Source organism: Etheostoma cragini, chromosome 14 (assembly GCF_013103735.1).
Source record: "Etheostoma cragini isolate CJK2018 chromosome 14, CSU_Ecrag_1.0, whole genome shotgun sequence".
NCBI classification, from domain to species: domain Eukaryota; kingdom Metazoa; phylum Chordata; class Actinopteri; order Perciformes; family Percidae; genus Etheostoma; species Etheostoma cragini.
This window is the reverse complement of record NC_048420.1, coordinates 5,645,098-5,655,280: the sequence shown is the minus strand read 5'-3', so window position 1 is coordinate 5,655,280 and position 10,183 is coordinate 5,645,098. Positions and strand designations below refer to the sequence as shown.

The 10,183-nt window shown below is 42.6% G+C and overlaps 1 protein-coding gene and 1 long non-coding RNA gene across 2 annotated transcripts in view; one reads left to right on the top strand and one right to left on the bottom strand.

The window, feature by feature from the left end:
- The window catches only part of fam135b (family with sequence similarity 135 member B), a 59,614-nt gene extending 50,843 nt beyond the window's left edge, over positions 1 to 8,771 (top strand). The window contains exons 10-17 of the mRNA XM_034891404.1: positions 1,055 to 1,210; positions 2,821 to 2,894; positions 2,979 to 3,133; positions 3,238 to 5,200; positions 5,329 to 5,495; positions 6,122 to 6,213; positions 6,332 to 6,429; positions 8,564 to 8,771. Of these exons, the coding sequence (XP_034747295.1) occupies positions 1,055 to 1,210; positions 2,821 to 2,894; positions 2,979 to 3,133; positions 3,238 to 5,200; positions 5,329 to 5,495; positions 6,122 to 6,213; positions 6,332 to 6,429; positions 8,564 to 8,756 (2,898 nt within the window). The 3' untranslated portion in view covers positions 8,757 to 8,771. The remainder of the gene's footprint in view (positions 1 to 1,054; positions 1,211 to 2,820; positions 2,895 to 2,978; positions 3,134 to 3,237; positions 5,201 to 5,328; positions 5,496 to 6,121; positions 6,214 to 6,331; positions 6,430 to 8,563) is intronic.
- LOC117956410 overlaps positions 1,441 to 10,183 on the bottom strand; it is a 21,143-nt gene continuing 12,400 nt past the window's right edge. The window contains exon 3 of the long non-coding RNA XR_004659256.1: positions 1,441 to 1,514. This is a non-coding gene — a long non-coding RNA (uncharacterized LOC117956410). The remainder of the gene's footprint in view (positions 1,515 to 10,183) is intronic.

Here is a 10,183-nt window from a genome sequence, read left to right as displayed (position 1 = left end):
ACTCATTTCTGATCTCCACAAACCAATGGGTGACGTCACTCATGCTCTGTCCATTTATATTAACGGTCTATGGGTAAACCGATACAGATACAGATACAGATAATGCTGTACTCGCTCATCCCTACTAAACACCATGTTTTGGTATGTAAGCCAGAGGATGGCAATACCTTATGTCCTATGGTCATGTGATGAGGTCCAGGAACTTTGGACCGGGATACATGGCAACCTACATGCCGGACTGCAGGGAGCCAGGTTCCATTTAGCTCAAAACTATTATTCTAGGAGATGGATCAATCTCAAACGGGACGAATAAGCACTTAAGGAGCTGGGTCCACGCTTGTTTAATGATGACCAGACAGATTCTTCCAAGAGGATGGAGGAGTGAAGGGGTGCCGTCAATCCAAGAGTGGATTTGTGGGATGGCTAGGGTGGTGGCGTTTGGAATTAAGATCACACAAACGGTTGGCCAGATTGAGAAACTAGAAAATGGGAATGTACTTAAGCTTTTTGGACAGCTCTTAAGAAGCCATCTGCTGGGGAAAGGCATATACTGTTGTTACTATGTGCTTCCATCACATATTCAGAGTTTATTTGAGTTACAGTTTGTTTATTACAGTCTATTTTGATATTATTTTATTGTACTGTCTGGAATATTATAGTTATTTCATTGTGTTGTTAGTTTTTGTCTAAAGAAGTGGGGATGACATGGTGGAGGGGTTGTGTTCATGTTGGGAGCTGTATGTTTTGTTTTGAAAAAAAATGGATAAAAACATAATCATGAAAATGAGTAAAGTAAATTTTATGTCTAGACTGGTGTGAAGTCCCAGTTGTGATAACCGCGCAGCCTTCCCCACAAAGAACAGCATGGGTTGATTGACTGATGAGTTTAACGCGAGTTTTCAGGCAGACTAGAGACACTACTATATTGTTCGTGGGTATAAATATGTTAGCAGAAACACAAGAATCCTACAATAAAATGCTTTGGGAAGACTGATGCATTCCCTCTGACATTATAGGATTCTTATTTTATCTGACCCCTCTCTGTCCCCATCAGCTGCAGGACGGCCATGAGAGGGTAGCGGAGCAGATCAGCAGGGATGTGAGCCAGCTGTGCTCCCAGCTGGCTGCTCTGTGGAGCCGCTTCCTAGAGGCCGCTGTGCTCAACCCACACATCCTCTCTTTTCTGGCCCAGGAGCATCACACACTCAGGGTGAGAGTCATTCGTCATTGGCATGCTTTTACAATGCTCAAACGCCAACCTGTTCCTGTGTTCTCTGAGCCACAGTCCAGATATAGCATTACATAGTATCTGATCAACTCGCCCCGACTCTACTCGCCTTTTTTTGTTTTCCATTATGATAAAAAGTCCCTGGTACCTTCTAACAGGTACTTTTTGTAGTACTGAGTGACCTGGCTGGTTTAGCCAATTGTGTTTTTTTTTTGCTGTCTCCAGCTTCTTTTGAAACTAATTTGTCTTCTGGCAAACAGCCACACGCTGAGAATCAAAAACATACCTTTGACGTACTGCCACTGTGCAATCATAATTGCACATTTGCAATAATTCTAGTAGTATTGCCACTGTACATCACACCCTCAACCGGCACCGTCAGACACCGCCTACCAAAAGCCTTGCAGGCCTGGTTTCCTCGCCACTGTCACACTAATTGCTTGCTCTTGGGTGAATTACTAGAATTGTTGGGGCTTTGTAAATTATGGAGTGTGGTCCGTCTGTAAAGTGTCTCGAGATAACTTTTGTTATGATTTGATACTAAAAATAAAATTGACTAGTCCTCAGTAGCTTAAACCCAGCTGAGCTAATTAGATTTTCAATTACATTTCTATCCAATCACCGAGCTGTGTCATATGAATAGGTGCTTCACAGTGGAGTAGCTCGCAAGGCTCTCACATGTGCCATTGTTTCATCTCAGTTGTCTAAAAATAATGAACATGTTTGCTTTGATATTAGATTACCTCCAGGGGATATTGGCAAGCCTCCACCCACCAGGGGAGTAAGGATTTCAATTAACACTTATTCTGTAATTATTGAAGGGTGGAAATACACCAGAAAGAGTGTTCCTGGTGATAAGCCTGTCACAGTGGCTGACTTTTAATGATGATGGATTTCTAATTGGAGCTGGAGAATTAGCTTCTGGTTCAAGCTTGTGTCAGAGACCGGAAGAAGGGATTTGAATCCCTCTGTGTGCAGACCTTGAATGTTTGACTTAATGTGACCATGCAATGTCTTGTTTATGATAGTCTTGCATTGCCAGTCCTTTCTCCACTGTGCTGTGGAGTAAGGTCTGATTACACCATGGATAAAATCTGGGATAGAAGAAAAATAGTTTGAATTTCTTCCATTATTGTCTTGGGTGGCACTATGTTCCGGACGTGAAATGAAACGAAGTTAACTGTTTACACAATACATAATGTGAGCTATTTAAATTAGCTGGATACATGGTTAAATCTGATTAGAAGTGTATAGCAGGTTGTACTTTGTCCATAGCAATCCCTAGCAAAATTGGTTCCAAAACGTCCCTGGTAGATAGTAAATGCCGTAAACATATTCTTTTAAGTCTTTACTAGCATTTCCCGAAAGAACACAGCAAGCCTGCATAACTCCAAATTTCCTTTCAAACTTGGCATAAAAGCATGAAACATGCAAGCTCAGTTTGTTGTTTTCAGTAGCAAAAGTATATTGCAGATGACAACACACAGAGCGAAAGATGAGGGGCAAAGCCTGACATCATGTACCAGATAAGTCAGGTTTTATCCTGAAAATGTACTTTTGTTGATCCAGACTGTGTTTCTGATAACACCCAGGTCAGGAGGTTCTCAGAGGCGTACTTTTTCACTGAACACCCCAAGGAGATATCTCTGACTTTTGAAGAAGAACTGTAAGTATCCGACTTCTCGGGGAAAGTATAATTCCTTCTGTAAATTGAGAGAAGTGTGTTTATAATATTATTCTGCTGACTCAGAATCAACAGACATGGCCAGATAGCTGCAGAAGTGCGAAGCTCAGACTACCTGACCAAGATGCCTCCTTTACCTGTCGAGTGCCTAGACATCGATGGAGACTGGAACAGCCTTCCCATCATCTTTGAAGACAGATATGTGGAGTCTCCTCTAACAGGTGACAGACAAGGTGTGGCTAAAAATATTACCAAATTCAAACCTAATCAAAGATTTTCTCCTTTTCAAGACAAAAAGTGTATCCCAATGTCCTTGTCTTTCCAGAGTCAGTATCACATGTGCCAACCACTGATGGGCAGAACAACTCACGTCCCGCAATCCCTCACGGCAACAAGATTTTTGAAAACGGCCAGGGAGCCAGATCTACAGCAAAACCCCAGGATCCCTTGGACAGTGATGACTGCATGGACCTGCCCACATATGTCTCACTCATGGCAGAGCAGAGTAAGACCAGTACCAACATCAGAAGTACCCAGAACCTCATCTCTACCGTGGACAATACCGAACCATCTCTAGCGGAGGACAAAAACTTGAAGGAACCAGACGAACAACAAGGCCGGGATGAGGGAAGCTGTAATCCAGGCCCAATGTACATCGCAGTTAAGCCTTGTGATGTAGATCCATGTAGAGGAGAAGCAGTCCAGGTTGTTTCCACCAACCACAATCCCCTCACAATCTCCAATAAAAGCTGTGATGAGTGTCCTGCTCCTCAAATAACAGAAAATATCGTCCCACTTTGTGATGCCGCAAATGACAGCAATGCAAGAGAGAGTGAAAACAATGAAGAGGAGTCTGATATTGCCATGCCATTAAACCACTCCATGGATGACGAGAGTGAGGATATTCCTCTCAGCAGCCCACCCGCTGCCTATGGATACCCAAGTATACCTTCCTTTCCCAGTGACAACAGAAAAGAGATGACTCAACGTGGAGGTCTGGTCGGCTCCAAGATCATGAAGCGCTCTTCCTCAGTTATTTCCGACTCAGGTATTGAGAGCGAGCCAAGCTCGGTGGCCTGGCCCCTGGAGGCCGCACTGCGAGGACGGCCTCCATTAGACTTCTCTAGTGAACGGGAGATCCCACAGCAAATAGTTCGTCGCCACCCGGCCCATCGGAGTTCTCTGGAAGGCCTGCAAATGGAAAGCAACGGCAGTGGGGGTATACAGGCCTCCCTCACCTCTATTAGCTCCCTGCCCTACGAGGAGGACCAGCAGCAGAGGCAGCTCAGCAAACTGACCAAGTCGGTCTCTGCACCGCAGATAAACAGCCCTGAAGACACTGAGAAGGACCGTGTATTGCTCAACCAGGAGACAGATAATCAGAGCTTAGTGCAAAAACAGGATTTATTAACGATCAACTGCTCTTCTTTAAACAGCAACCTGGATTTGGAGCAATCTGAATCATCTCTATTAGACCCGAGTTCAATGGAAAATCTTGGCATTATCCTCAAGGAGAATATCAGCTCTGAAAAGTCAAACCCTCCACAGTACCTGACAGAGACATACAGCACCAAGTCCGTGTTAAGTGGTGTGTCTGATGTGCTGCTTTTACAAGTGTCTGTAGAGAGCCCTCATGTGAAGGAAAGTACCGTTATTGGCAGCCAAGGGGAGAATACTAACCATCAAACACACATCAGTGGAGTAAGCGCCTCAGTGGAGGATGTGCATCTCGTTGAAACAGAAGCAGTGCCCTGCAGCTGGGGAAACAAACCATGTGTGCTTAAAAGTCCAGCAGCTCACGAGAGAATTAACACTGGACATGAGTGCCTGCATTTCCATCAGACCGAACTGCTTAAAATTAGGGACCAGGAGTGTCTGGATCCCTCTCGAACACCTCTAAGGCTTCAACACACCAATACCGCCACACAAAGGCCGAGTGACCTTACAGGGCTAATAGCCAATGATATCGCATCACCTGTTGACCTCATTGGAATATTAGCCAGTGAGGAGTCTTTAGACTGCCAGACTAAGCCCTCTAAGATCCCCAACTCCGGGCTGGCCTTCATGAATAAGAAGATGGCGGAGGTGGTGAACATGTCGGTGTCCTGTGCCCCGACCTGCTTGCCATTTTCTTCTGCTCTGAGAGACTCTCCATCCATCAGTGGAATGTCCCCTCGCCAAACTACCTCACCTATCACCCATCAGCCCCTAGGCTCCTTTGGTATTATATCCTCGTCTTCGCTCAATCCCCTGAACATGGACGACGAGACCAATGAACGGATGCTAAAGTGAGTTTATGATTTTAGCTAAACGTGTTGGAAAACGAGAAATTGAGCTGTAAATGCGTTTTAATCCCCAATTCCAATACAGAATATAATCTCTTTTTTTTTTTTTTTGTAATTGCCTCTTTCTCCAGTTTCTACAAAGCCAAAGAGGACCTCCTGAAAGAGTTGAGCTTTGAGGCCAGCTTGTATAGCGACCTTCCTCTCCTGGCATCAGATCTGCCCTACTTCCCGCCGGAGGAGGACGATGAGGAGTTTGATGACGGCATACACCTTGTGGTTTGTGTCCACGGGCTCGATGGTAAGGCTGCATACATAATACAATATTATTATATTCACTTGTTTTCATTTTAAACAAATTGTACATCTCAATACAATACACAATACACTTCTATGGGCTCAGTCTGCCACTTTTTTAAAGAAAGTATTCCAGTGCTGGTTCCATAGTGTCCGAATTTTGGATAGTCATCATGGAAACTTTAATTGGTCCTGTGACAAGGGCTGGGAAGATAACAAGCAGCCACAGTACTCTGATTGAAATCACCATCTTCTGATTGACAGCACTTAATGAATTTATTTTTTTTGGTGGCGGGGGCTCCTTCCTATTAGCACCATAATTGTATTATAATCTCTGAGAGTATGTCCTGCAACCCTAAAATATAACTTTGCACTATGTAGTCTGATTACTAACTCCAGGTGTCTCTTAAATGGTTAATGCTAGTTTATCTCATGTCTGCCTCACGCTCTTGTGCAATTCTCATTCATTTCTTTTTCCATTCATTTGAATTGTATGCCCTGAATGTATGTGATGTCTTGTTTTAATTTTTAAAACGGTCTTCCACTGAACAGAAGAGCTACCTGTCTGTCTGTCTGTCTATCAATCCATCCATCCAGAAACTGTGTGTATAATTTCCTCTTTGCTTCCAGGGAACAGCGCGGACCTTCGTCTGGTGAAGACTTTCATCGAGTTAGGACTGCCAGGGTCCAGGCTCGACTTCCTCATGTCTGAAAGGAACCAGGTACATTCATAGATTACCTGACGGCGATGAGAGCAAATTACATGTACCTGCAGTCACATTTTCCGAAAGTTATGTGGAGCGCTGACGGCTGTGCTTTTCTATGCCGTTTCCAATGCAGACCGACACGTTTGCAGATTTTGACACCATGACTGACAGGCTGCTGGATGAGATCATTCAGCATATCCAGCTCTACAATCTCACTGTGGGCAGGATAAGGTCAGTTGCTCGGCTTTAATGCAGTGAAACATACACATTACTGACAACTCTGCTTGGGATTGATTTTGATTGATATTTTGAGGCAGAACATGGGGGGAAAGCATTAACTTTAAATTAGCTTTTTCTTTGGACGCCAGATGGCAGCAGAGACTACACATTGATACTTGGACTCAGCATGAATGCTTTAACTCATGAGAATCACTGTTTCATGATAATATATTGACTGTACAAACTTCAACATGGATAAGCGGCACAAAATGGATGAAAAGCGCTTATCATACAGTGCCAATACGTCGCTGACTTTCACTTGATAGACTGTAGTGCTTTATGCAGTAGTGTGTTGCGTACTTCCCGTCAAATTAAGCTATTCATCTTCCCGCCTAATTGCCCTCAATGTGCCAATTTGGGGTTTTTTTTGTTAGAAGTTTTCTTACCTAAGTTTGTTAACTTTCTTTATTGTGCCGTATTCTCTTGAGAGTAAGTATCAAAGACAAAAAGCATTGGAGTGCCACAACAGCATCTGGCTCTATCCACATTACTTCTATATTTAGTCTGGGAGGAGACAGATGAAAAGGAGCCGACATGGTAATGAGGGATTTGGAGTAAAGCTGTAACAGTACAGTAATTAAACTAAGTGACAGACATATAGCTTTATGAATCTAATATTTCCCTGTGCTGGGAGGACTATTCATCTGTATGGTTGGTGTCCTCCATGTTAGCATCATTAACTTGCCATTGCCTTTGAGACAGTTTAAAAATTTAACAACTTAATGATATTTGTGTTAATGATTTTTTGAATGATTTGATGATTTTAATGATTTTTTGTAGTAATTACTAATGTTCAATGTACATTTAGAAGTATTAAATACTAGTGCTGTCAAACAATTAAAATACTTAATCGTGAATAATAATTAATCTCACATTTTTACTTTTTCTAAATGTTATGGCTTTATATTCAACAACAAATTGGATGCGTGAAATAAAGCTGTTTTTACACATACCAGTAAATGTACTTGTTCCTCGCTAAAAGTTCAAATCATTTAAATGTTATCGTGCAAACTTGCTCCTAATTTCACCTGTTGCTGAGTAACGTACATAAACATCCCATGGTCTATTGAATGTAGCATACCTGTTGCGAGCTCCTTTGTTAGCGTTAAAAAACAGCGTCGAAGTGGAGCTCCGTGCTACAAAGCGGCGGTTGCTAGCTAGTTGTTTAGCATTATGCAGCTACAGACCTCCGTCACAGCTCGGTTCTACCAGCGGCGTTTGGGAGATGTGTTGAGCCGCCAAAGAGTTCCTCAACACCGCCTCTGGTGCCCCGCATGGTGCTCCTTCAGGTCAACGGCGGGTCAGTTATCCGAGAATACTGTAGTTAGGTGACTCTTAGCCGGGGACAGAGCGCCGCGAGCTGCCTGTCATTTCCGCGGACATTAGCTAGTTACGGTTAAGTAAGTAATGATACGACTAGCTAGCTAGGGTGCGGCGTGCCTAGTGTCTGTTTCAGGTCTAGCTAGCTCCGGTGTGGTGTTGTAGTTTTTATACCGTAACTAGTTGTTGCGAAAGTATGTGAAAAAACTACAAAGTTTGATAGGCAAAAATAGAACGTTAATCTCGCGATACAAAATTGACGCCGTTAATAACGCGTTTAACTGACAGCATTATTAAATATTGTACTCAATTACACATTTGAGGTTCTTTACTTCAGCCTTTTCTTTTCATACCACTTTCTACTTCTACTCCGCTACATTTCAGAGAGAAATATTGTCCTTTTTACTGCACTACATTCATCTGACAGCTTTAGTTACTAGTTACTTTACACATAAGATTTTTGCACACCAAAAAATATAAATATAAAAATATAATGTTTTATTATATATTAAACCACCCAAAAAACCATGGCGACCTGTATGTCTATCTGAAATGATTAGATGACTATTTACTTGTAACTGGATTTTTTACAGCGTGGTAATGGTATTTTTAAGTAAAAGGATCTGAATATTCTTCCACCATCCATACAAACGAGTCCATGATGAGATATTGCAGTGTCACAGGTCAGCAGTCTTGGAGGCACTGTTTTTTTCCCCAGCCGCCCACTCGAGTTGAGCTCTGAAAGTTGTTTGTCTCCGGCCAACAGCTTCATCGGCCACTCTCTGGGGAACGTCATCATTCGCTCTGTGCTGACGAGGCCTCGCTTCCGCTGCTATTTGCCCAAACTGCACACTTTCCTCTCGCTGTCAGGCCCACACTTGGGAACGCTGTACAACAACAGCACATTGGTCAGCACAGGTGAGTTTTTTTTTATTCCTCAGCAGCATCTTTCATCTTAGGGTGTTTTCACACTTGATCCGTTTCTGCCCTCCAAAAGAACTCTTAGTCAGCATTTTTTTGCACATTCATGTGAACACTCCAAAGTGACTGACAACCCTTTGAAACCAACTCTCCAACTGCGGTTTTGCTTCAAATCCATGTTGCGGTTCTCTTCCCGGACACAACATGGTTGACAGTCCGTTTTTATTTTTTTATTTTCTTCAGGTACGTTTTGCCATTTGCCCGTGTATTTTGACCCTGAGACCTCATCCGAGGTGAAGTGGAGAAAGAGAACTGAGTCCTCTCAAGTAAAATGACAATGTGAGCTCAAAAACAACTGAGTCCCTTTATTGTTGGGCCATATTTTGGTCCACTTTAAGGGAGCTTTCACACCTGCCTCACTCAGTTCGGTTGAATCGCACTAGAGTTCCCCACTACCAGCAGCGGCTATAGTTGGAGACAGACGGCGGCACAGCAGAGCGAAGGTCTCGGTGACCATGTCTGATTATTTAAAAGAAATGAGCTGGTTTGACCAAGGAGATGCGATAAAACACGCACAAGTCCGGAACACAGGGCCTTGTTCCTGTATTTACTTTCTTGCTCCCGCTCCAGACACATCAGACCAATAAGCGGAGAGAACGTTCTTGCGTGATTTGTGATGGCGCATTTTGGTCCGCTTGGATTTTTCCAGGTGTGAAACAAAATGAACCAAACTCATCAACTGATTCAGACCAAATCAAACAAACTATCAGTGTGAAAACACCCAAAGAGGACTGAGTTTGGTTTGTTTAAAAACCACTATACGTGAAATAGAGCCCGACCGATATATTGGCAGGCCAATATTAGGCATTTCCTGATATATCGTATTGGTGTTTATAATAGCGGATTTCTTTTAATATAAATGATTCTGATAAATGAATATTTAAAAATAAAAACGGATTGTCAACCAGGTTATGAGCGTTGGTGTTGCATAGTCTGTCCACCAGAGGGCGCTTTTATTTGTTAATTTGTTTGTTTTTGGACTTTAAGTTTCATATCGTAAGTTTGTAATTGTGTATATTTTATTTATCAGACCTATAATATATTTTGATGTTCCTCTGTTCTGTTGTGACAAGAAAAACAATGACAGTATATTATTTAAGTGAGAACTAACTAATAAATTATAAATACCAGTTACACGTTTCTGGATTTATTTATTTTTATTTTTACTGTATATCGGCCGATATATCGGCAAATTGGATTTTTAAATAACCAAATATTCCTATCTGTATCAGCCTTAAAAATCCTTTATTGGTCGGGCTGTGAAAACACCCTAAGAATATAATGCATCCTGCTGTTTCTATGCAGAGTGTCCAAAAAGCTTGGGTCCTGATTGTGTGTGTCTGCGTGTGTGTGTGTGTGTGTGTGTGTGTGTGTGTGTGTGTGTGTGTGTGTGTGTGTGTGTTGC